This window comes from Mytilinidion resinicola (genome assembly GCF_010093595.1).
Source record: "Mytilinidion resinicola strain CBS 304.34 unplaced genomic scaffold BDZ99scaffold_5, whole genome shotgun sequence".
In the NCBI taxonomy this organism is placed as follows: domain Eukaryota; kingdom Fungi; phylum Ascomycota; class Dothideomycetes; order Mytilinidiales; family Mytilinidiaceae; genus Mytilinidion; species Mytilinidion resinicola.
In genome coordinates, this window is record NW_022985441.1 from 604,795 (window position 1) to 631,464 (window position 26,670).

The 26,670-nt window shown below is 42.4% G+C and overlaps 7 protein-coding genes across 7 annotated transcripts; 4 read left to right on the forward strand and 3 right to left on the reverse strand.

Annotated features, from left to right (window-relative positions):
• Window positions 1-2,169: 2,169 nt before the first annotated feature.
• BDZ99DRAFT_517269 (HET-domain-containing protein) lies at window positions 2,170-4,665 on the reverse strand (the record flags this gene model as incomplete). Its single annotated transcript, XM_033725162.1, has 2 exons — window positions 2,170-3,992; window positions 4,044-4,665. 2 exons carry the CDS (start codon window positions 4,663-4,665, stop codon window positions 2,170-2,172), a joined length of 2,445 nt encoding a protein of 814 aa, XP_033579940.1.
• Window positions 4,666-5,715: 1,050 nt separating this feature from the next.
• BDZ99DRAFT_507124 (uncharacterized protein) lies at window positions 5,716-6,345 on the forward strand (the record flags this gene model as incomplete). Its single annotated transcript, XM_033724221.1, has 2 exons — window positions 5,716-5,778; window positions 5,842-6,345. 2 exons carry the CDS (start codon window positions 5,716-5,718, stop codon window positions 6,343-6,345), a joined length of 567 nt encoding a protein of 188 aa, XP_033579941.1.
• Window positions 6,346-6,793: 448 nt separating this feature from the next.
• BDZ99DRAFT_247045 (uncharacterized protein) lies at window positions 6,794-7,692 on the reverse strand. Its single transcript, XM_033713643.1, has 3 exons — window positions 7,526-7,692; window positions 7,171-7,465; window positions 6,794-7,116 (listed from the first exon to the last, which is right to left on the reverse strand). Exons 1-3 carry the CDS (start codon window positions 7,534-7,536, stop codon window positions 6,961-6,963), a joined length of 462 nt encoding a protein of 153 aa, XP_033579942.1. The 5' UTR covers window positions 7,537-7,692; the 3' UTR covers window positions 6,794-6,960.
• Window positions 7,693-7,865: 173 nt separating this feature from the next.
• Window positions 7,866-8,771, reverse strand: BDZ99DRAFT_437746 (uncharacterized protein; the record flags this gene model as incomplete). The annotated part of the gene is made up of 2 exons (XM_033717596.1): window positions 7,866-8,456; window positions 8,682-8,771. The coding sequence occupies 2 exons, from the start codon at window positions 8,769-8,771 to the stop codon at window positions 7,866-7,868; spliced, it is 681 nt and encodes a 226-aa protein (XP_033579943.1).
• A 1,233-nt stretch (window positions 8,772-10,004) lies between these two features.
• BDZ99DRAFT_460304 (uncharacterized protein) lies at window positions 10,005-10,543 on the forward strand. The gene has a single exon (XM_033719360.1). It carries the CDS (start codon window positions 10,101-10,103, stop codon window positions 10,353-10,355), a length of 255 nt encoding a protein of 84 aa, XP_033579944.1. The 5' UTR covers window positions 10,005-10,100; the 3' UTR covers window positions 10,356-10,543.
• Window positions 10,544-22,725: 12,182 nt separating this feature from the next.
• BDZ99DRAFT_517273 (uncharacterized protein) lies at window positions 22,726-23,214 on the forward strand (the record flags this gene model as incomplete). Its single annotated transcript, XM_033725163.1, has 1 exon — window positions 22,726-23,214. The coding sequence occupies one exon, from the start codon at window positions 22,726-22,728 to the stop codon at window positions 23,212-23,214; it is 489 nt and encodes a 162-aa protein (XP_033579945.1).
• Window positions 23,215-23,559: 345 nt separating this feature from the next.
• On the forward strand, window positions 23,560-26,447 carry BDZ99DRAFT_496084 (ankyrin; the record flags this gene model as incomplete). Its single annotated transcript, XM_033723421.1, has 2 exons — window positions 23,560-24,016; window positions 24,069-26,447. 2 exons carry the CDS (start codon window positions 23,560-23,562, stop codon window positions 26,078-26,080), a joined length of 2,469 nt encoding a protein of 822 aa, XP_033579946.1. The 3' UTR covers window positions 26,081-26,447.
• Window positions 26,448-26,670: the final 223 nt, after the last annotated feature.

A 26,670-nucleotide genomic window follows, 5' to 3' on the forward strand; every position in this document is an offset into this window, starting at 1 on the left:
CACCGTATAAGGGTGCCTAATTACCCTTCGCCTGCGTGCTCCTGCGGGTATATACTATAGTCTCTAAAGTATATAGTAATATACTGCGAATAACACCGTAATAGCAGAGGCAATATATTCTTTAAGGCTAGAATAAGAATATATATACAGCTGTATAAAGACTATAAGGGAAATAAGGCCGTTTCGCAATAGTTCCTGCACTAAATAGACCTCCTACCCTACCTTTCTATAGCTAGAGAGATGGCAACGGAAAAGCTGGCTATACAGCCAGCCGACTCGTATAGCTACGCCCTAAGAACAGAACTATACGCACGCACGCACATTGCATAGCCACAGGCACGCCCGCAACAGGGCAACCCCCCTAATTTCCTATTGTCCTTTAATTTAATACCTCGGCTTTTAAGAAAAAGGGCACGCGCGTACGGTAAGGGCACGCGCGCCCTAACGCGGACCCCGGACCTTACTAACCTTCTGGACACCGTACAACCCTGGAACCTAGGGCCTACGGACACCGGATCGATCCTGGAGAATATATTAAGATGGCTTACTCCGTGGTGATGCTTACAGAGCTGCCACGCGTCCCCTACAGCCGCGCAGAAACAAAAGGAACGCAAGGCGTTATATACTGTAGAAAATAAGGTTTTCACCCGACCGCTATAGAGCGAACGGTTTCCCCTTGTAAATAAAACCTAGATAGCACTGCCGTATAGACCCTAACGGGAACTAAATCGGCCTAATAGAACCTAATAATAATAATAATAATAATAAGCGCTAATAATTAATATAGAGGAGGAAATATCCCTAAAGCCCTTTAGCTGGCTAAAGCGCGTGCGCAAGCGCTCTAAGCGATTTGAAAATTACGAAATTATTATAAATTAATTCTATAGCTTTATAAGCCTTTCCTTTTTAATTTTTATATATATACAACGTTATATTATATTATAAAGCTTTATATTATAATTAGTATTAATTTTAAAATTTATGCCTAAGGTAGTCCGAACTTCTAACGCTTAGCTTCGACTAGCGTAGCTTATCTAATTTTGTAATGAAATCATACTATAGTTAACTAACTACTGAGATTTCCCCCCCTGATTTCGAGATTTTCCTCCCCGATTTCGGGATTTTCCTCCCCGATTTCGAGATTTCCCTCCCCGATTTTGAGATTTTAACCCCGTCTAAGATTTCCCCCCCGCTAAGGTAATTATAGAATTTTATCGCTTTCTTCGACCTAGCGTTTATATATAAATTATTCTATAAGATGCTTATCGTCAACAATATCCCTTAGTCTTAGCCTAGGTAGTAGCCTATAGCAACTAGCTAATTAAGAAGATAAGCACCTAGATACACCTATTTTCTAGGTACCTTATAGTGTTGACGATAAGCATCTTATAGTGTCGACGATGAGCATTTCGCAGCGTCGACGATAATATAGTTATAGGCTAGGTTGAAGAAAGCGATAAAATTCTATAATTACCTTGGCGGGGGAAAAATCTCTATACGGGGTTAAAATCTCAAAATCGGGGCAAAATCTCAGCAGCCAAACTTAAAACCTGAAACTTAAAGTCGCCTAGCTTTACGTAACTTTTACGCTACACTCTGTGAATTGCGCCACACTCTCTCTTAGCCTTCGGTCCCTATAACGTTACTGGTTGAGACCCACTGTGAGGCGAATCAGCACCTCACGTCTCAAGTCTTCAAGCCTCAGAGGCCGGAGCCAGTGCCGCCATCCTCAAGTCTCAAGCTTAAAGTCCTTCCTCATTGTTCCTCAAGGCTCCTCCGGCAAGCCAGGGCCTGGCACCGGCTGCGCTTCCTGTAAGACTAATGTGGGTCCTGGTGTCGCGAGCCGCCCGGTGTCACGAGCTAAAGCATCAGTACTTCGTCTTTAGAATTATTTCCTTTACCCTACAAATCCTGTAATTCGGCTATCCCAGGACTGTTGAGATGCTTTTCAACTGAACATTACCCTAGGATTGTTGTCGTGTCGTCTGGTTTGCAAACAGCCTTCTTTCAGTACTATTTGAGATACGATTATATAAATCCACCAATAAGCCCATACTAGTATCACAGTGGGAACGCCGCACGACCAACGAGTAAGGATTGGCTTCCGGGCCTTTACACGCACCTCAATACAGCCTAGCGGGTCCAAGCACGCCCAGCCGAAATGGCTCGTTATATTAACGGTATTCTCCTCCACTCTCGGCGTGCCTCTGCCCAGTCTTTGAGGAAGATCCATCCGAGCTCCCGGCGATACGCATACTGACCGCGCCAGCCGATCAAGAGCACATTGACAATTGGTATATGACGCAATTTGTCGCCCTTGTTATTGTGATATCGCCTGACTTGCAGTTCTTCACTTTCCATAAGCCATCTCCCGGTGTGCCCCGACAACGATAGGGCGATAAATTCGTGCTTCGTGCTCTTGTGGTCTCTTCCGGAACGCAATTCTCTGACGAGCGATTCACAATGTCCACAAAGGCCACCAATCTTCTCTGCCGCTTCGTTGAATATGCCCGGCCCAGAGTACCTACTCGGCATTTTATCGTCTGAGTCAAGTCGTAATAATGCGCTCTGGGTGAGAGTAATTATGAGCACACGATTGATGAATTTCATATCCATATTGTCGCTTTGGTCCAACTCGAATGGCTTCTCGACTTGCTCTGAAATGCATTGCTCGGCACATTGTGCAGCCTGGACGCAGAATGCATTGTAAGTCACCCAGTACCTGTTGAAAGTATCCTGAAAAGTTCGGGAATCTTGGTCATGGCGCCGCAAAGACAAAGGATCAATTGACGTACACCCCTCGCTTACTGCGTTAGCCATAATTAGGGCCCAATCGTCGTCTACTTCTGTTTCGGGGATCAGGTTGATCGGTTTTCGCTGCACAAACCCTGAAGAACAGTCACTGATGTCGTACCAAAATGCCAGAGCTCCATAGAATTTTCTTGAATGATACTTCATAGCATCTCCACGGCACATACGTGACAGCCACGTCCAGGTAGGCGTCACCTGAAGCGTCCCTTCTCCAGGAGAAAGTGAGGATCGCCCATCCAGCGACCACCAGAGCATAGCTTGGTCAAATTGGACCAGGGGTAGACCTTGAATGAAATTCCCTCTGTGGCCATACAGAGCGTTGGATATTCCTTTGAAAGCATTGTTTGCGTCCGATCGATACGACAGCATTCTGGATGTGTACATTCGGAGATGGCGAGAAAAGGCTTGAAAACGTGATTTATCAGAAGGTAGATAAAGGCCATCCGATAGGTGCTTCTTTAAGCCAACCTCCTGGTTGTATCGGTCTTCGTGGAAGGTCGATGATCCACACTCCAAGTACGCTCGGCTGTTGGTAAAATAAAGCCGCCTCCTTGCGAGGGCACCTTCCTGATAAGTCCAGCCGCGAGTATACCAGACAGCGAGAGGATCGTTTTGTCTTTCCCGCAAGATGTTTGTGAATCGATATCCGTAGATATCGACTGAATGTTGAAATTTCTCTCGAGCGACGCGTACGCCACTAAGTCCATAGTCCATGTTATCTCCATAGGCAGCAATGATGACGAAATTAGCAGCCGAGTAAATACCACCCATGGTATCGATCTGCCGTTTCTTATCCTCTTCGTCGTCTTGAAGGATGCATAGACGATCCACCCACAGAAACTGCTCTCCTAACTGTTCACATACTAGCATGGCATCTTCAATTGTTCGAGGAACATGTCGTTCTGGCAGGCCGCCATGTTTCATCATCGCTTGAATGGTGTCTCGAGTCGCTGTGAGGAAGGAGGGGTAATTGGCTGAGCCCCATACATAGCTCAGGGCGACAAAAGGATCGTTGCGTGTCTCAACAACGCACCTACGACGCACGTCGATGACTCTGAAATTTTTCGGTAGAACTGCTCCGTTATCTCTTCGGCAGAGAACGTGGTGCTCTTCGCATTCGTCGAGTGCTAATTTCAGTCTTCTCCATGAGACGAACCCTTCGACTTGGGGCAAATCAATGCCTGCCATTTGTAAGACCGGCAATTTTTTTTGGATGTTAAAAGAAAGAATACCTTGCTTCAGATCCCTAATCTGTAAGTCACCGACCCCCAGAATGCCGCCGGAGGCACCTTCAGTCGTCTCCATATCGACTGAGATATCGGCCAGGTGTATGCCTTCGGAAGCCCGCGGTTGCCCTCCATGCGGATCTAGATTGAGATATAATACAGGGAATTGGGTTTGAATGTCTAACAATTGGAATAAATCAAACGCGCTGGTCAGCGTCGCTTTGATGATACGGCAGAAGGAGCACCGTATTTCTCCAGCCTCCTCCAGCAATATCATTGGCAAAGGAAGCAACCTTTCTGGCCTTAACTCGTGATCCACACATCTCAAAAGGTGCCAAACTCGTAGATGTTGACATTGGTCGCACAATAGAGGATCGGGATCGGGCTTTGCCACAGGGCAACTCGAACAAGGCTGGTGGAACAACCGCTCGAAATACGGTCTAACAAGGGGGCCAACAGACTCTACAGGTGGACAGTAGTAGCATTCATTATTGATGAGCTCGTGCTGATCCGTCATAGCTGTCTCGTTGGAGGATGCGATGGAGAACTGTGGTAGGGTGTTATCGGACTCTACAGCTAGATAGTGGTGGTAGCATCCATCACTGATGAGCTCGTGCAGATCCGTCATAGCTGTCTCGTTGGAGGATGTGACGGAGGACTGTGGCAGGGTGTAACAACAACAAGAGTAGATCGCAGAACCAACCGAAGCGTGGGTTAGTCTCAAGTTTCAGCGAACCAAGAGAAGCGATCCAGATCACGTGATGACGTTTGTGCCAAGAATTCCGGAAAGCGACTCTGCACGCCGCCACGCCGCCGTATCAGCAATGATGGAACTGTTCAAAGCTAAGGATCATTGTTGCTATCCTGATTCATGACCGAACATACTGGATAGAGCGGTTTAGCGGTGACTTGGACGCTGCAAAAGCTGTTTGTCAAATGGACCTATGAGGAGATAATTACCTTATGTTTGCAGTGTCTGAATTGCTATGAATACGAAGTACCCGAAATTTGGCTCAGCACGGCGGGCGGCTCGCCTCACCGGGATGGATGTTACCGCAGCCACAGCGTTCCGAAAAGAACCAATTATGTAAGTTACATTACATTTTCCTCGTCATGTGGGACGCGCCGGTGGCGTTGAGGAATGTACCAGGATCATATCGCTTTTGATTGGAAGGTACCGATCAACGTGGCGGCGTGGCATGAACCAGGGCGGCCACAGGGCTGATAACGACTTATCAACGTGCTAGTGAGGCTTCAAGGCTCGAATGCTACCATGTTATGCCTGTTAGGAGGGATAAGAGCCCATAGTGAAGCTGTGATAGAGGTGTCCCAAAGGATAGCTCTGCGTAAAGCATATACGCGCTAAGGGCATCGCACGTGCCTCGCCCGCAGCCATAGGTAAAACCCCACAGCTACCTAAATCCTCGTTTCTTGAGGATTCGTCTCGTCTCTTAATATACCCAATTCTAGCCTTTAAGCCCCTGCTAGTGCTTCGCATGACATTCGTAGTTAGCGCGGTAGATCACGATTAGTCAGCCTTGCGATTAATCTTAAGGGCAGCGATCCACTCGTTAGGGAACCGGATCGCAGCTTTAAACAGGTAAGTCCGAGTCTTATTATATCCCCTTTTGGCCTTGATGTTTAAATTCATGACAGATTATCAATACCTCCCTCCGTGATGCCACGAACCTTCCCGGCGATATCCATCCTCGAGGTGGAGCGAAAATTCCGCTCGCTTGCAGTGCAGGAACTGGCCGCAAATAACGGAAACCCTCCGTTCAAGAGCATTTAATCACTAGGCCAGCGAATCATACATAACGAGTACTTCGATCGATCGAGCCTTCTCTCTTTAGCAGGCATTTGGGTTAGGCAACGGAACGGACAATGGGAGGCAAAGGTCAAAAAGGGCGGCAACTTCACCAATTCGAGATTTGAGGAGCTTTTAGATCCTCGCGATATCTCAAAATGCATTAAGGATCTCACGGGAATTGGATACACAGAACAAGAAACGTTTGGACTCGAGCGGATTGCAATTCTCTCCACGACGCGGAAAGCCTGGGTAGCCGATAATGAATTTAGAATTGTGTTGGACACTATAGACTTCGGTCACACCGTTGGCGAAGTTAAGTTACAGCATCAGGTAAATTTCGAGGCCACGTCGGGTTTGTCTATTGAACAACAGAAGCAGAGATCAATGCAAGCGATGGACGATAGGGTTGCCAAGTTTATGGAACGATATGCATGGGCATTTTGCCAAGGGGTGCCAAAAGGGAAACTGACGGCGTATTTTGAGCGCAACGCTATTTAAAGTGTTGGTTGGCCGAAAACGTTCGATACACTAGTCATCTCACTATTTTCACACGTCGCTGATTAAAAGTAGAGGACACGGATGGATAATCGGATTGAGCTTTCAGGTGTATCGGCCATGGATGTAACACGGGACGAAGGTAGGTCTCGAGCGCATCCTCCAGTCTCAATCCTCCAGTCCACCACCTGCCTCCACCAACTTACGCGTTTCCCAGCCCTCATACCAGTATTGGACACGGGAGCCGAAGTGAACCTTGACAATACGTGTAGTCCACGTAATTAGTCTGCCGGTAAAGAAATTGTTCAGAACTCGATAAAGACTTTATAAGTAGTTTCCGGTTTATTGCCGGTCCAGTACAGTAGAAACAATATGCGCTTATCACAGGGTCTACTATCCATGCTAAATCTCTGACCATTGTACTAGCGTTTTAATCGCTCCTAAGCCGAGTATTTATGCGCAGGTCTGGCTTGATACATGTTGAAATAGAGCAGAGAGCTTTGAGAAACCTTCCTCGCACTCTAGGCATCGGAATGGAGTTGGCTCTTTGTACTTATCGCGGAGATCTTGCCCACTCAGCATCGCATTCTGATAGTCCTCGTTGATGAACTGCTGCCATTAGTAACACTTTACCGCAGTCTTGTTAAGATCCAGCGTGTCAATTCCTAAGCTGCAGTATCCGGATTCTAAATGAAGAATTATATAAGGAAACGTCTTATATGTTTTATAACAGCCGTAACACTCGAGAGAGCGGGGCATATAAACGAATTTGTGCTAGTTAAGCTTGTTAGTAAGAGGGCTGAGAAAAATAAGTCGTAATCATCTTACGTTTTTAAGGTTGCTCGGGCTTTCAAAGTGCTGTCCGCACTGTTCGCAAACGTTTTCTTCTTTAAGATGATCTTGATACTCTTTACTTTCTGGATCCCATATTATCCCATTACCCTTATCACAACCCATGCACACAGTCCTATGCAAAGTGGATTGATGGTGTTTAAGCAGCTTATCCCAAGTCTTGCTATCAAAAGGGCAGACGGGGCACCGGTTGTGACTAATCGAGTCATTATAGTGCTGCTGTATTGAAGAGGCCCTTTGGGAATGCTTTCGACAGCGATCGCAGTATAGGCTAGAAATGTTTTGAAGACGTTAGCAAGGTTCTTGAGCTTGTTTAAAGTCTCGGACATACCTGTTGGCCATCGTTTGGAGATAGTGCGGCGATAGATCTAGTCTGTCAGAGCAGTGAGCGATAGCAGGTAGGTGTGGGGTAGCCTAGCCCTAAATTTAGACACCAGCTGACTTCAAGCCATGCTGCAGCCCTAAATTTAGATACCAGCGCTTCACAACCTAATTGCAACGAACGCTGTAGAACCCGTGCCGCCTTACCCCACTATCATCAGCATACAAGGCACATGTTATGAAAATATATTGAAAAGAATACTCGTCAAGGGCAACTCAAGCCAATCTACCACTAGCATTATACTACTTACATCTAGTTAGAGGTGTAGCAGCGCAGATTTACGTAGCGCCTACGAGACAGTACCGTGGACCTCATGAGCATGTCGTTGCCAGTGCATCTTGTCGTCCAGGTTGACCTGGCAAAGATCGCATCTCATAATTCCTAGGTGCTTGTTCTTGAAATGTTTGCTGAGGTCGCCCGAGGTATAAAATAAGTGTATGCGCACATCTGTTGGCAGATTTTCTTTACCCAGGCAAACGAAACATATCCTCGGCCTCGTCTCTTTATACACAGACACCTTGGCTGCTTCCAGCGCTTGTGCAGATAGGTCCACATATTTGCTCTTGCCTGGTGGCGTGATGCAACCGCTCGATCGTTGGAGTCGAACAGCGTGCATTCCGCCCTCTTCAACCCCACAATATTCCGTGACGGCTTGGATGGCTCTATTGCGCCGGCGTATCTCTGCTTCCAGAGTGACTCCCGGCGGGGCCATGATAGCGTCAGCCAGCTTTTTCTGTGCCGGGAGCATAGCAAACTGAGGCTGTACGACGTCCTTAATTTCGATGCCGGCAATCTGCTGCTCAACATCACGCAAGGGTTGCTCGTATTCCCAGCGTTTCTTGATCTCCTCACGAAGGGCCCGTCGCTGGAACTGTCTTTCCTGGTTGATTTTGCCATTATGCTTTTTATACATTGGATGTTTTATGGCATTCGGGAGGGTACGTTTAAGTCTCTTTCGTTCTTGGAGCAGGTTACGGACTGCAGGATAATTATTCACTAATGCAGATTATTCTGGAGTAAGCTGTCGGGGCCGTTGAGGATCAATCGAGCAACTTATAGTACAAGCTGCTCGCATTAATGCGTCCTGCGGCTAGAGGCCTCGCACAACAGCTTGTGTGTCTACCGTAATGCGTTGCGAGAGATAGTGCTTTACAAACGTCCGGATATCGCTGTGCGTTATTATAAGGTTTTGCATTTTAGGGCTAACAGTGCCTATGCATTGCATTAATGTTACGTCTTCCTAATAATAGGTAGGGCTAAGCTTACTATTTTCATTAAAGGCCTTCCCTCTATTACGTCTCTATGCATAGGGAGAGGTGATTTAGGCAAAGTTTGAAATTTCCCTACCCCTTTAACCCAGGGCAGCAACATAGAGTACCGAAGAGGCTGGTTGCAAGAAATCTCCCAGCTATTTAGGGTCTTTACGGGTTGCTAAAGTACTAGGATATTATCTAATGCCTTATTAAGGCGTAATAGTAGCTTATTACGCCCTAGTAGAATATAGAGCCTAGTTAATTCCTTTTAGGATATAAAATTATATACTGTAAATACCTTATTATAGAAGAGCACTTTAAGGAAAAGAATATATAGACTAAAAATAAGGGATTTATTATAGATAATTTCAGGAATAGGGAAGTATTATAAACCCTAATATAAACCACCTAAATACTAAGACACTTAAGGAGATAAGGAAGCAGATTAGACTAATAATATAAGAACGAACTATAGGACCTCGAGGAATAAGGGTTAGTTAAATAGGGATCCTGGATTCCCCTATAGATTGCTAGTAGATAGAAATAATTTAGGGACAGCACCTAATAGAAGGTTACGTGCAGAATTATTACTAAATTATAGTAATCTAGGAATAAGTGCAGGATTATTACTAAATTATAGCAATTTAGGAATAAGTGCAGAATTATTACTAAATTATAGCAATTTAGGAATAAGTATAGGTTTCTTAGAACGGAGCTTTTATATATAAGAACGCTCCTTTATATAAATAGAAACCTTATATTTAACTTAAGACTTTAATACTACCTATTAGAAGTAATAACCCCGTTTTATACCTAAGATTAATCTTGCCTTATGTCACGTCGTTCCTTAGCATTCTCTTGGTAGTCATCGAGGCCGCAGGTCATCACGTGCACGGACGTCACGTGATCGCGGGCCGAGGGTTCTTCCGCCGCCCGGGGTTCTGCCGGCGCGCGCTACATAGCAGGCTCGTGGCCGGAGCCTCTCTTCTCTCCACGCAACCTCGTTAATAGCAATACAACCCTTTTCCAGCCACGAACCTGACACTAGGTTGCGTCGTTCTTTGAAACTCAGAAACACAGAAACCTCAATTTCTTCTCGCACGGCTGTACCGCCGTGCGCGCGCGCACCTATACAGGTGCCGCTGGCCTTGAGAATTGGCCATACAATCACTAACCTCTCCCACTAACACGTTTCCTCTTCTCATTCACTCACTCACTCACTCATTTCCTACACTCGCATGAAGCCTAGGCCTCATCACAAGCAATCAGATATGCCCGACCAGTTCGATACGCCCGGCAGTGGGCAACTCCATAACTCCAACATTCCACAAGGTGCTAGGGGAGTTGGTCACCAGGGCGGTTACAACACACAAGATGATATCTTCGAGGACGACGATGGAGATGGAGTACCACAGGTGCTCTTCACTCGATCATCCTCACGCGAGAAGAATTGCAACAACAAGCGGCGCAAACGCATTAGTGAAATACTCAACACCGTTATTAAAAATGCCTACCCGGACACTTAGGAGCCCACTACTATCGCAGGCGATTCCCAGCCGGACGGCGAGAACCACATCAGCCTGGACCTCCTCCTTGATTTGCACGACATTAACGCCCTTATTAAATAAATAGGGGCTACGCAGTTCCAGAACTCTATACAGCTCCAGGCGTGGATTAATTAGAACCCCTGCCTAGCCTTCCGCTTGTTACACTCTCTTATAGAGAGCACTATAATCTGCATTAATAAGTATAGGGTCGCTATAAAGGAATAGAAGGCAATATCGGACCAGCTATATACTAAGTATAATAAAATAGATAAAGAGATTACTACCTTAAAAACCAGCCTTAATTAAGCAAATATTAACCTCTAAGCTGCTAAGTTGCACACGTATAACCTCTAATAATAATAATAGTCTAAGCCTGCTATTTGTCACGGTCTCGGGCGGCAGGATTGCCCTAGCTAGCTCGGGCAGGTAGGTAGAAGTAATAACTGAATTCACTACGTGTTCTATAATGCACGGCAGGCAGGCGGGTTGAATAACAAGACGTAGCTCAAGGAGCTACAAGGAGGCAGGGCGGCGGTCGGCAGGTATACTCCTGCCAAGGCTCGCATAGGCCCTTGCAACAAGGCCTCTCGCCGGGTCCTAACATCACGTGTTACGCTGTGCAGCAAGCTTCACCGTTCAAGCCGTGACAGTACTCCCCTCCTTACGGCCGAACTCCGTTGAGGCCTAAGGACCGGGCTTTTCAGGGTAACGGCGATGGAACGACCGGATAGCTTCCTCGGCATGTTCCAGATAGTCAGCGGGCTCTTCTGTGACTTCGTTGTATCCGGTCCACTTCACCGTGTACTTCAGGCGGGGGCGGCCACGACCGCAACGCTCCCATCGAGAGTCGACAACTTCCTCGACTTCCCACTCCTCCAAGCCTTCAACTTCAACTGGCGGCGGTGGTTCTTGACGCTGGCCGGGCAGCGGATTATTTGCGGCAGGTCTTAGTAAACTAACGTGGAAGACGTTGTGGTTGCGCATGCTCTCCGGTAAGGTTAGGCGGTATGCGTAAGGGCTGACGACCTTTTCTACGCGGAACAGTCCAAGATTCTTCCAATCTAGCTTCTTCTAGGGGCGGAGGGTCTTAATATTCTTAGCATTTAACTATACTAAGTTGTTAACTTAATAGTTACAAGCAGGGCAACAGTTACAGTTTGCATTATCCTTATATCGGGCACAGAAGGCAGTAAGTTCAGACTTTAGATGTTCCAGAATCTCTTCTATATGCTTGGCAAAGCGCTCAGCGTCTCTAGCAGGCGGGCGGGTTGACAGTTCAACCGGCTTAAAACCTAGATATAGGTGGAAGCCGTAGTTTGCAAAGAAGGGGGAGATACGGGTGCTCTTAGAATTTACAGTATTAATTAACAGTTTAGCTAAAGGCAGCTATTCGGCCTAGTTATCCTGCAAATAGGATATATATGCCCGTAAGTACTATTCCAGGACAGCGTTAGCTCTCTCGGTCTAGCTATCGGTTTTAGGGTGGTATACAGTTAATAGTAGGCAGTTAATCCTTAGGCGGCTAGTTAGGTGTCTCCAGAATTTAGCTATAAACTGGGGCCCTTAGTTAGATATAATAGAGGCAGGCAGGCTGTATAGTTTCTAGATATTCTTTAGGAAAAGTTTTATAATATCTTCCGCGTTGCAGGTCCCTTTACAGGCAAGGAAGTATTTTATCTTAGTTAGGCGGTCCACTATAATAAGGATTATATTATGCTTTCCGCTACGCGGCAGGTGCGTAATAAAATCTATTAATATATTACGCCAGGCTTTTTTAGGAATAGGCAGCAGCTTTAGAATACCCTAGTAGGCTTCTTATAATAGAGTAGTTCTTTTATATATCTAGCAGTTCCTAACCTAATAGTCTATATAAGGTAGTATTCCGGGCTAGTAGTAACTGCGGGCTATTAGGCTGTATATTTTAGATTTTCTAGAGTAGCCGGTAATAGCGTTCCTGTAGTATATACGCAGAAGTTCTACTTTTAGTTTATTATAGTCGGGTATATATAGGCAGTTCCGATAGTATAGGTATCCACCTTTTTTCTAGTATTTAGCTAATATAAGCTTTATATAATAGTAGTATTCTTTTTCTAAGGCTTTTAGAACTAATAGCAGGACAGGGTTTTCTTTATATACTATTTTTAGCAGGGCGGCAATTATAAAGGGTAGTTCTATATCTTCCTTAGTTTCTTATTTATCTTGCGGGGTATTATCTAGGGGAGTTAGCAATAAGCCTTCTTACCGGGTCCTTACGGGTGCTAAAGCTATTATTTTAGCTTTATTTTTAAAGGTTACTTTTTTTATAGTTTTCTTTTCTATTTTATTCTTAAAGTTTAATTTCTTTAGAATTATCTAGCTTTAGTAGCAGAAATATTTATCCTTTTCCTTAGGCAGGTTCTCTAACCTCCTAGTTAGAAAATCGGGCTTTACCCTAAGTTTTCCGGGTTAATATATAATTTTAAAGTTAAAATAGGACAGAAATTTAGACTAGCAGGCCTAGCGGTAGTTTAGTAGTTTTATTATTATAAAGTAGTTAGTAATAACTTTAATAGGTAAGGCGGCGCTTTTAAGCTCTAGTCTCTATTTTTTAAAGTATTAAATAATAGTAAGCAGTTCTTTATTATATATTTTATAGTTGTATTCTGCAACTAAGTGCTTCTTTAAAAAGAATATAATAGGGCGCAGGATTCCGTCGTCTCTATACTATAATAAAACGCCAGCTAAAATATAATTAGATATATCTATTTCTATAATAATAGGCTTATTCTAGTTAAACAGTGCTAGAATAGGTGCAGAGGTAAAGGCTTCTTTTAATTTAGTAAAAGCTTTCTAACAGGCAGTATTCTATATAAAGGCAACGCCCTTCTTTATTAGGTATACTAGCAGAGCAATAATTTTTAAGAAGTTTCTAATAAATTAGCGGTAAAAGTTTCTAAATCCTATAAAAGCTTATATATTAGTTAGGCGAGTTAGTATCTCCTAGTTTATTACAGCTTTAATCTTTTCTAGGTCTATTTACAGGCTATTAGCTCCTATAATAATACCTAGGAATATTATTTCTTTAGTAAAAAACTTATATTTTTTAATCTTTACGTAGAGTTCTACTTTTTATAGCAGTTTTAGTATAATATAGATATACTCTAGGTATTTAGTATAGAAAATATTAAGATGCTCTTATAGAGTATTATTTATAAATTATTAGAATATTATAGGGGCTCTAGTAAGCCTAAACAGTATTACTAAGGTTTTAAACAGTTCTAGTCGGGTTTAGAATATAGTAAGCTATTCTTAACCCTTTTTTATATATAGGTTATTAAAGGCAGATATAATATTAATTTTTATAAAGTACTTTATCCTCTTTAGGTTGCTTAAGGTTTCCTTTATTAATAGTAGCAGGTAGCGGTCCTTAACTATTATAGTATTTAGCGCTTAGTAGTTAACGTAGAAGCAGAGGCCTTTTCTAGGCTTTTTTATAAATAACACAGGTAACGCGGCAGGCAAAGAGCTAGGGCGGATAAATCCTTTCTTTAGATTATCTGCTACCTATTCTTTTAGAGCTATTAGCTTATTATAGAATATTAGGTATAAGGGTCTAAAAAAGGGCGTTTTTCCTTTTTCTAACTTAATTTTATAGTTATACGGGCGGTATAGTAGCAGGCAGTTAGTATTTTTAGGCGAAAAAATATTAGTAAACTTTTATAGTTTTTTAGGCAGGCAGTTTAGGTTAAAGCCCTTTTTTTTAGATAGGATATAGTTAATATTATCTAGTAATATAGAGAAGAGTTTATATTCTCTTTATAGGTAGGCGCTATATACGCATAAGGAAACAGGTGCTATATTTTTCCTTTCTAGGTTTTTTAGTGCAGGCGGCAGGTACTCCAGGCAGTTCTTTTTTAGAATATTAGCAATTCCTTATATATATATTGCTCTTTGCGGTATATTATAGTATTTATAACAGTACTAGCTTATAAACTATAGCGTATTGCGGGACTAGTCTAGTACAGGATTATACAGGCGTAGCTATAGGATTTCTAGAATAATTAGGTAATAACTTAGTTTAGTTACCCCTATTTAAACAGTCTCTAAATATTTATTTATCCGTAATTAAACCTAAATAGTATAGGTTACTTTACCTGCTTTAGAATTACCTCTATCGGCCAGTTTTAGGTAAAAAGGGTACTTAAGCGGAATTATTAGGATATAGTAATACTTTACCTAGTTTTTATTAACTAGCACTTTCCCTTTATAGCTACTATTAATTATACTATACGCTAGAATACTCTAGCCCTAGTATTCTAAATATATAGGTATAATTAACAGGTTAGCTTTTATAACCTATTTCTCTTTAATAGTTATCCTTTAAATAGCAGCAGCGGATACTTATATAGTGCGCGGTATATAAGCCTAGCTATAACCTATATTAGGCTTAATCCTTTTATTAAAGCAGAAAATAGGGGAAAAGCAGGTTTTAGCAGTATCCGGGTTCTATATTTAGTAGAAGGCGGTAAAGGGCTCCGGAAGAATATATTTTTATAAACAGGGCGGGAGCGGATAAAGTGTTTATTAGGCTAAGGGTAGTTATAGATAAAGTATTTCTTAGATCTATAATAGTAATATTTCTTTCTTTTATATTAAGTTAAGCAACCTCTTAAAAAATCTATTAGGTTTCCGGAGACTTCTATAATTTTTATAGCGCTGGATACTTTTAGTAATAACTAGGGTATAGCAGTTTATATTCCTATAGGAACAGGTGTTTCCTAATAGGTTTAATTTATATTAGTATATATTTTTAGGGTTGCAGTAGTAAACACTTTATATTATTTGCGGCGGTTATTTAGGTTTTAAAGGAACTTTGTAAATATATAGTACTCCCTGCTAGAGGGTTTATAGTAGAGTAGTATTTCCTTTAGTTTACGGTTAACAGCTTTTTCTAAAAGGGTTAGTAGAGCTTTTTTAAAAAGCTCTTTTTCTAAAGCTAGGCGTTAGAATTTAGTAAGAAAAATACTAAATTCTTTATTATTCTAGCGGAGGCGGAATAGTTTAGTGCGGGAGTTGCGGACTTAGTTAGGGTTTCTATATACTTATTCTAAAAGTCCTAGAATAGCTTTAAAATTAGGTAGTTAATAGTTTTCTTTTATAATATACAGCAGAACTTAGGCGTATAGGTTTCTACTTAGATAACTATTTATATAGGATATTCGGCTTTAGGGGTTAGGAAAGTAGTCTCGGTTAATAGTTATTTTTTTATAGATTTAAAAAAGGAAGCAGCAGAGGTTTTTTCGGTTACCTGTAAACTTATTAGGGTTAGGTTGTTTCTTAGAAAGCCGGGCAGAGGTAGTAGATATATTAGAAGTAGACGGAGGCGTTTATACTATATTAGCTATATTTCCTTTAGTTAGTACTTATAGTATTAGGGTTTACAGGGCGGTGCGGACGGTAGGTATAGCTATATTAATTGCTTTCTATCTTTTAGCAAGGGCTAAAGCTAGTTTATCCGTAAGCTTTTTTATCTTTTTCTTCTGGTATTTACGGACAGCTTATAATTATACCTTTAGTTAGTTGTTCTATTATTTATATTCCTTAATTTCCAATTCCAGGGCTTATATACGGAGTGCGGCTTAGTAGTTTTTAGTAAGGCTTTCCTAGGCGGTATTAATATATTCGTATATTTAGCGGCAGTACTTATACTATTTATATACGTGGTTAGTAATATAGGCGGCGAACGCGGATTCGCTATCCGGCAGAACTAGGGGAAAAAGGTAGGATATTAGGTCGGCGGTGCAGGTAGATAGCTAGGTAGGTAAGGAGCTATATAATATCACGGTTTCGGGCGGCAGGATTGCCCTAGCTAGCTCGGGCAGGTAGGTAAAAGTAATAACTAAATTTACTACGTGTTCTATAATACACGGCAGGCAGGCGGGTTAAATAATAAAACGTAGCTTAAGAAGCTATAAGGAGGCAGGGCGGCGGTCGGCAGGTATACTCCTGCTAAGGCTCGCATAGGCCCTTATAATAAGGCCTCTCGCCGGGTCCTAATATTACGTATTACGCTGTGCAGTAAGCTTTACTGTTTAAGCCGTAATACTATTAAGACTTCTAAAAAACCTATTTATTTTAATAAAAATAGACAGCGCAATAATAATATTAACTATTAGCGGATAAATAGCAGGGCCGGAGGATAGTCCCCTAGCAGGCCTAATAACTATAATTATAGTAATAATAGCTATACTAAACTAGAATATACTCCACCTAAGGCTACTATATATATTAGCGGCAACTAGGTTTATTACTCCCCCTTTCTATATAGTAAGTATTATAATAACTAATATTATAATAACAGTAGCTCCTATAATAGCCGCACCTTGCTATATACTTAACCTCTATTATTAACTTCTTAATAGCCTAGCTACCGCTGGCTAGACCTAGCTATATTTAATAGAATAGATATTAACAGCTATTCTATTTAGCGTAGTAAGGTTCTTGCTAAAATTTGCTATATATACCCTAATAAAACGGATAACTTTAAGCTTAATTATATTAAAAGCATTCTAGCTAGTAAACTATTTAAGCGGATATAGGCACAGCGCCGCTAATATATTATCTATAATAAGACTAAGGCTCTACGCTTTTTAGATAAGGGCTATAGTAAGTATAATATTAAGGCTAAGGCCTTTATATAGCTTAAAACTCTCTGTATAGGCACTAACTTATTTACTATCTTCTATAACTGCTTTCTTAATATTATTAGCAACCTTAACTATAAGTAAGCAGAGCTTATCTACTAGTTCTATAAGTAACTTATACTATACTTATAATTTAAACTAGTTAATAGTATTATATATTACTATTTTAATAATTTTATATAATATATCTATACCTTAGATATATAAAACGCCGCTTTCTAATAATCTAAGCAATATAATACCTTTATATTCCAGCCCTATTAAACTACTGTATTATTTATAATAACAGCTACTTAATCTACTTATAGCCGCAGCCGCGGCTATAGAAAATACTTATCCACGCTTATACTAGGAACTACTACTATAACTACTAGTACTATAACTGCTCTAAGCGCCCCGCGCACCTATACTATTATAGCTGCACCTAGTACTAAGCAGCGCCTATAAGCTATAAAGCTAGAGAATAAGCTAGCCTATATTTAGAGTATTAGTAAGCTTTTTCTAAAGAATAAAAAATAGACTTATTAAGCCGGCGCTTATAACTATTGCTATTATATTAGCTACTATGCTACTAATAATAACTATTCTTTTTAGAACTTTTCTATCTAAATAACTAGCAGTTTTCCTTTCTACGCTACTAATACTATATTTTCCGGCTAGGAAAATAAGTAGTTCTTAAGTATAGTTACGCCTAAAAACCCCTTATAATTAATTATAAAAATACCCTATTATCTACCCTATTATTAACCCTATTATCTACCCTCTATTCTATACTAGCTTTCTTTAAGTATAGTAACTTAGTTTCTACTTTAGATAACTTTCTATATAAAAAGGCCTAGAAACTATATAAAAGCTATTATAGGGGTACTAAATATAGAATACTAAAAAACTATAGAATAAAAAAAACTATAGAACCTCTTCTATAGCTTAATACTTTTTTCTAGCTATAGGAAGTACTTAAGTATATTAAGAATAAGAAAAGTTAGCCGGAACTTTATATTTCTATAATAGCAATTACCTATACTTAGCATAATATTATAAAGCTCTAGCCGAAGAAAAGTAGTTAGTATTTACTTTCTTATTCTATAGTTTTAGATAGTAATTAAACTATTTATACTTATTTTCTCTCTAATAATAGTATAATATCCTTTTTTATTAATTAATTATTTACGCGCAAATATAAAATTTATTAAATTCCTTTTAATTTACCTTATTATCTTATCTATATTAACAACTCTAATTCTTCCCAGTTTATTACTTATACCGCAATTATTAATATTACTATAGGTTTTTATATAGAATAGCTAGTCTGCTATATTACTAACCTAAGATATATACCTATAGTTCTAGGAACTAACTAGTATAAAACTTATAACCCGGAAATCGACTTTATTAAAAAAAGCTTTTATTTCTATTAATTATAGTGTTATAATCTTTACTATTATAGTAATAGTATACCCGCAAAAATCTATTATAAAGGTGCTGCGCAGCCTGCTGGACTAGCTAAGCTTTAGTCTATATTTTTATTCGCGATATTTATTAGTCTAATAGAACGCTATATTTAATACGCTAAGCCTAAAAACCTTATTTAGATCTATAGACCGGAGTTTATACCTGCACCGGATAACTTCTTATTTAATACGCCCGCGATCGGGCACGTTATTAGTATACCGGAGGATAATAGCACGCTTAGACTCTACGCCCTTTCTATTAATAAATATAATAAGTTTATAAAGAAATAGAAGATATATTTACCTAAAGAGCTCTATACTTACCTAAATAAATATTTCCACCCCTAGATAGATATATAGTTTAGATAAAAGGTAGAAAACTTTCCCTCTTACTAGGAATATAATTACGCTATTTTTTTATAACTAGAATTCTTTTTACTAAAATAGAAAACCTATACTATATTAGAAGAAAAGAACTATATTATATATAATAAGCTATAGAAGCTGCTTAGTAAGAGCTTTATTAAAAATAGCAACTTTTTTATATACGCACTAGTGCTTCTAGTTAAAAAACCGGATAGAATATACTGCTTCTGCGTTAATTACTAAGGCCTTAACGCTATTATAGTTAAAAATTAGTACCTATTTCCTATTATCTAGGAAACGCTTAATTGCCTTTATAAGGCTAAATAGTATACTAAGCTAGATATTATTTCCGCTTTTAACCGCGTACGTATTAAACTAGGAGATAAATAGAAAACAGCCTTTATTACGCGCTATAGTATATTTTATAGGGCGCGAGCTTCCGGAAGACACGCATAATATACTCGGCGATTATTAGGCCTGCTATCACGTACGGATGCACCTCCTGGTACACTACGCCGGGCATGAAAGAGCAGATTAGCAAGACAAAGATTAAACAGCTCGAAACAGCACAGAACCAGTGCCTTCGTGCTATCTCAGGGGCATACAAGACAACAAACATTAGGGTGATGGAGCACGAGACATCATGCCCCCCGCTCCGGCTGAAGATGGAGGAACTTATGGTGGCCTATGCGGACCGCACACGCGAGGGGCCAGCTCGAGAGCACATTGAAACCCAATGCAGCCGCATAAGAGAAACGGTTCGTGCCAAATACAGGCCGAAAGGAACACCACGGTACGGCCCAAGCAGGCGCGACGAACTCCGCAAGCTCGCGGCGAAGGCTTCACGGCTAGCCGCACGATACGAAGGCGAATCAGAAGAATCCCATAGGCGCACAAGACGTGGCATGATCCAGGATGAATACGAAGAGAAGTGGAAGAAGGAATAGGAAGCACATCGTAGAGAACCACGCCGAGGACCCCCAACACCAGCACTTAATACCAAATGGAGCAAACAACAAGAGGCGCTACACAAAGGGCTCACAAAGGTAGAGAGCACAATTATCACGAACCTACGGACGGAGCATATAGGGCTCAACGGCTACCTCCACCGTATGAGAGTGCCCGGCCACCCAACGCCGGCATGCCCTTGCGGGCATAGCCTCCAATCCCCAAGACACGTTGTAATAAGCTGCGGAAGGCACATCAAGGGCAGGGGCGAACTGTTCCAGAAGGCCAGGACAAGGACGTACGAACAGCTCTACAGAAGCCAGAAAGGAAGAAAGGCCGTGGCCCAATGGCTCCTCCAAAGGACGGACATCCTGCCATACCTCTCGATGGCCAGAGAGATGGCAGAGGCGGAGACGTAGGCCCTCCACACCCTATTCTTCACAAACTATGCATACTACGCACACTACGCATACTACGCATACCACGCATACTACGCACACCACACACACTACGCACGCACGCACAGCGCCATCGCCACCTACACCACGCGCCCACCCAACAGCTGTACACTACCGTTTACCGCAGCCCCGCATATATTGCAACCCACACGGCACCAACTCCCATACACTATCATCACCATCATTCAATTCTACCCAACGCTTTGACGAAGGGCACGCGCGCGAAACAACAGCACGCGTGCCCTCACGCTAACCCTAAACCAGCCAACCACTCCGGAATCAACTCAACCCGCGCCTAGGAGGGCGACCACAAACCCGGACGGATTTAGGACGACGCATCATGATGGCTTATTCCGTGGCGGACTTAACAGACCTACCACGTGTCCCCAATAGCTATACAAAATAAGAAGAGCGCTCAGCGCTATACACCGCAGAGGACGAGGTTTTCATCCGAACGCTGCATGGCAGCAAGCGGTTTCTCCTTGTAAACTAGCCTAGATAGAACAGCTGCATGGACCCTAACGGGAGCTACACCAGCGTAATAGAATTTAATAATAATAATATATAAAGATCTAAGGATTATTATACTATAGTTTAAGCTTATATATAATATAAAGGCGAAGTATAGTATTATAGATAACAACTTTTATAACTTTAATAAAACCGGCTTTTAGATAGGTGTTATTTTAATAGAAGTAGTTATTACAGGCTCTAAGAAATAGAATTAACTAAAAGCTATATAACTAGGTAATTATAAGTAGGCTACTATAATTAAGGCTATTAATACTTATAAGTAGGCAATCCCGCCGTTTATTATCCTTGCGGGTAAATACTACCTTTTTATATAGTATAAGGGCAGTAATATACTACTAGACTAGGCTATAGCAGTAAGTAATAATAGCTGGATAATAAATAAGCTTAGTATTATATAGCTGCAATATTTTAATATATATATAAAGGACCGCACTATAGGCGTATATTGCTTACTTATTTTAAATAGTTATAAAAGCTATAACTTGCTTAAATTTAAAGAGCTTTATAAGGAGAATAATATTATTACGCTATATATACCGCCGTATACCTTATATCTATTACAGCCGCTTAATATAGGCTATTTTACACCGTTAAAAAAAGCGTACAGTTGCTAAATTAAGGATCTAGCGCGTAACTATATTAACTATATTATAAAGCTTAAGTTCCTACCAGCTTTTAAAGCAGTATTTAACAACTTATTTATAAAGAGTAATATAACCTTTTCCTTAGCTATACTCCTAATAGCTTTTAAAGCTTAATATTATACTTTATATACTATTACCTTCTGCTATAAAGGCTTAATAGGAATTAAAAACACTAAGTAATACTTTTAAGCTAGGCTCTTAATTAGCTTTAATTTATAATTGCATTTAAATATATTAATATAGCTCTCCTACTATAATTCTTAAGTTGCTTAATTTACTTATTAAAGGCGCTAAGATGCAAATATATAGGGCTGTATTATTGTATAATTAGGTTATAAGCCTTTAAAAGGCGAATAAGGCCGCTATAAAGTATAGAAAGTGTAAAAAAAAGTAAATTTAGAGGTAAGAAGTTCTAATAAAGGTATAGGGCTCTAATATAATTGCTTAAAAGGAAGCTAATAAACAAATTAAGGGCGAAATGCGTTAAAATAGGAGGCGCCCGGGTGGAAGTGCACAGCAGCAGGCGCGCTGCAGGCGCTGCGGCGAGACAGGACATAACTCTCGTACGTGTTAAAAAGATAAGGAAATTGTTGTAGATTAGACTGCAGGTCGTATTAAGTTAATATCTATTGGCGTTGTAGAGCAATTTGCATTTAATGTTGCGATTTGCTTATAAGGTAGGCCACTCGCTTAGGTGGGCCGCTCGCTTATAGAGTACGTTAACCCTAGAACTGTAACATTTTGACTTGGCTTTTTGAACTGTGATAGCAATCCACTCTGAAATAATAACGGCATTAAAGAGAGGATCAGAAATGCCGGTAGAAATGAGAGGCAAGCTCTATGTACATTAAGAAATAAGGAGGCCGGAGTACCGGATCCGTAGAACACCGCCTCGCAGGCAGCAGATATGGTAGAGTCAAGGGCGAAATATCTACCAAATTTCGCGCTGAAAGCAAAACTTTTGGCCTAATACTATAATACTGTGGTATTTCTACCTATTTATTATTACTATAGGTACAGGAATGCCTTTAGGAACCTATAAGCACGAATATTATTATTAGATAAGTTGGTGGTTTGTTGGGGTGTGGTGAGAGCCGCTTCTGTGGGGCGCCTATATTCGCTGTTGACTCCATGCCGTAAGGCTAGCATCAACCGTCGCTGCCTGGAGAGAGCCGCCCTCAGTTACTTCTTTCCAAAATCTCCAACGTCATATTGTTTTGCTAGCCGTTGGGAATAGCTTCGTGTTCAACACGTCTCCACATGAAATGGATCACGAAGAGGGCACATCATTTGCTCGATCGGGGTCAAACTTCGAACCAAGTCTCAGGCCGTCACGGCAAAGACCAGGCCCTACGTCGAGCTACATTCTAGACGGATTAGCATCATTGGCCTCTGCCTCTGAAGGGAGAACGTCTGTTCAAGTCGTGATTGACCTGCTCCGCAAATCCGGATTACCCGGTCCGGTGAGCACCTTGCAGACTGACTCTACAAGAGTACTCCTCGGACAAGGAGCGCAATTTGCTGTGTATCGCGAAAGTACGTTCTTTAGCGCTCCTACTGGGAGCCGTCCTGGCGCAATCTCTTCGTACGATGTCGCAGTCAAACAGCCAAAATTCTCACAGGATTTGTTTTCGAAGTTCAGCCTCGCGGACCCTGAAGCGCAGAAACATCTCCACACCATCTGGCTGGAAATTCTGGCTTTCACAGATCCACAATTGAGGGAGCACCCGAACATCGCGAAACTATTAGCGTAGTCTTCGGAAAGATCCGCATATCATTCTCCTCTGACGCTCGTTATGGACATCGCATCATATGATCTAGCCGCGTTTTTAAAAACCCATGACAGTTCCACGTCAACAGTAACGAAGTACATTTTCTGTGTGGATGTGGCGGCTGGTCTTGACCAACTTCACAGATGCGGCTTAGTGCATGGAGACTTGAAGCCTCAGAATGTACTGCTCTTCAAAGAACACGGGAGATTCATAGCGAAGCTTGCGGACTTTGGGCTGTCTCTCGATGACAATACATTAGCCGATAATCAGGTCCGTCTTGGAGGCACGGCAGGGTAGAAAGTCCCAGAGGTTGAAGCTGGACTTGGTATGACCCGAAGAAACATTCCGCGGGCCAATAACTACTCTTATGGACTAGTCATCTGGAGTGTGCTCTTGTATTCTGGAGACATTCCAAGTCAGCGGGGCGTTACATCAAGACAACAAATTGCTCTACAAGAATTAGAAAACAACAAGGACGCGATAGGATCGGAGCGATATTCTGTGCTACACGGCGCAGTCAGCCAGTGCCTTGAACCGGAGCCCCTTAATCGCGCGATGACTCTCTTGCCGCTCTTTCCCGACGGAGAAACCAACAAAAACCGCCTCGTCGCTCATGCTGAAGAGATCTCGGCTTCACAATGGGACGAGAGAGCGGGTAATCTAGATCTGGAGAATCTAGCAAAGCTATACGACCCTTTCCGCAAACCGAAATACGAAAGTTGGGAGCCGAACCCTTTCGCAAGCTACTACGCCAAAGATCTGCTTTCATCTATTTTGCATGGACGTGAGTGCGTCGACAGACAGATCTATTTTGATCTCTTCCTACATCTTACCAGCTCGGATAAGGACTACCGTATCCGATGCTACAGTATTGAGCCTGCTTTGCAATGCAGCAAGCCTTGGCGCGAAAAATGCGCAATCCATGATAGGCACAATACACCGCTACTACGAGATCGACCAGCCCGAAGAAATCCAACGACATTATTTAGCATGGCTCAAACGTGCGGTCGCCGATGGCAGCGTGCTTGGAAAGTCAGAGCTGCAAAAGCTTGATCACGATGCATTTTCCGCCAGCATTGAGCAGTTTCAAAATTCGGGGGGTTATAACTGGTTCTATTTTCACAACAACGAGCGCATTTACGCCGCGAAATCAGATGAGCCGGAATTGCCTGGCTGGACGACGCTTCATCGATTGGCGGCTTGTGGAACCGTTGAACAAATGGGGGAATATCTCGAAACTCCTGCTCGAGAGGACATCGAATCTCTCACATCGAATGGCGAAACTGCCTTATATCTTGCCTCTGCGCGTGGCTGCTGGGCGATCGCAAAGAAACTCTTGGATTATGGTGCCGATCCCGCAAGGCCTTGCACAACATTTGGAATTACCTGTTTACACTGGCTGTTCTGCTTTGATGAAAACTTTCAGGATGAGGCAGTTGCCCACTTTTTCTCTCGTGGTGCAGATATAGACGCAACTGCACGAGACGAGCTTCCTTTTTGGCACTATCCCTTTGTACTTCCAGCAGGAACGCCATTACACTGGGCCGTCGTCACTTCAAGCAGGGTAGCTATCAGTGCTCTTTTCAACCACGGGGCAGATGTGCTCGTGCGGGATGGATCCAACCCTTACACATTCGATAGTCGGGTCCGATTTACGAACAAATTCGGAGGCCCAAACCAGGAACCATACTCAGTTCCGGAGATCAAGCCCATGGGCTTATCATCGCTGGATCTGAGCGCAATGCAGTGGGATCCTTTTCTATTTCACCTGATACGCTCATCTCGCAAGCAAACCATCAACATCAACGCTGTAGACGAGGAGGGTTTCGCCGTGCTTCACCGTCACAGCGCAGATTACAAACGCAGAACCCGGCTTGGCAACGTCTTTTCATCCGTACCTTTCAGAGGAACTCGGGAGGAGGCGCGACAAGGGCTTCGACAAATTGCTGAAATTGTGCAAGAACTCGGCGGCAACTTTGATCTCCTGACAACGACTACAACATCCAAGTCGCAAAGCTACCGCTTTACTGACATGGTGAATCAAACTCCGTTAATGCTAGCCATGACGCTTGGCGATGTGGACATTGTGGAGGCGCTATTGGATTATGGTGCCAACCCAAACGCTGAGGACGAGCAAGGAGCCGTGGCGCTCCATTATCTCCCCACAGGTAACGACAAATATGGCATACCATGTGTCGAGCTTTTATTGTCGCGCGGAGCAGATGTCAACCACAGGAGAAAATTGTGCATCACGGTGACACCAGTTATTGTGGCTAGACGCTCGCCTGGTGTTGTCGACACCTTGCTCTCAAACGGAGCAAACATGGAGGATATTGATGAGTCGGTGGGTTCATCGGAGTATGGGCGAAGTTTATGGACATCACTGGCCGAGCGCGACAAGCCTTTGGAATGTGTACATGACAATGCGGTGGCCGGACTGCTTGAAAAACACGTATTATCCCTAAGTGACGCTGACAGGATCCAGAATATCATCAACTATGCAAACCAGGATGGGCTCACTATGTTACACCAGTTCGCACGTAGGGGCATGCACCTCTCCACCAGCACTATCTTACGGCATAGGGCCGACCCGAACAAACTCTATTGTCGCCAAACGTATGAGTTCCATGGCAAAGATAGAATGAGGGTCACGTTTTCCTCCACTCCTCTCGACTTGGCTATCGAAGAGCTGGCAAGAAGGGAACGACAGGTGCGATCGCACAAAGAACAGTATTCTAGGTTGGAGTATAAAGATCTCTGTGACAAGGACCGCGCTGTCATCGAAGCCTTAAGAAGGTTCGGTGGAACATGTTCGGAGGTGCCAAAACTTATGACACCTGTCGACTAGGGCTGGGCCAGGTGGTGTGGTGATAGAGGTTCTTTGTGACGATTGCTTACAATACTCGTCGAATCCCGGGTGTCACGGCGCTCAGTAACTTTTTGGTCGTGGCAATTCGGGTCAGGTCGCTTCTGCCTAGGTTGGCGAAATACTTCCTGAATTGATTGGTGATGGCTGTGTCTGATAGCTTCCACAATAGAGAGAAGACATCAAAAACAAATCTATCTTCCTCAGACAGTGGAGCCAGAAATTCGTCATAACCACGTGTTATCGAGATAGCTGGATAGTTGGTGTTTATCCAGGTTCGTCACCAATGGGCTTAGTCAGGATATTTATGGATTAAAAAGGGACCAGCGGTAATGGCAGCCATTAGGACAGCTTGATGCGCCCAGTCGTGGAGCGATGCGATATGTATCATTCAAAACAACCGTGATGACTGGTTGAAAGAATCGACCAAGAGGGGGATGTCTATAAGTCGGCTCGTCTTACGATCGCCGCCTCCCACGCCTCTGATTCCAGCCAAGGTTGCTTCTATGAGCGTCCGGATCTATCGGAAGCCATCAAACTTCCAATTCCGTACAAGAGCGGAGAAGGAGAAC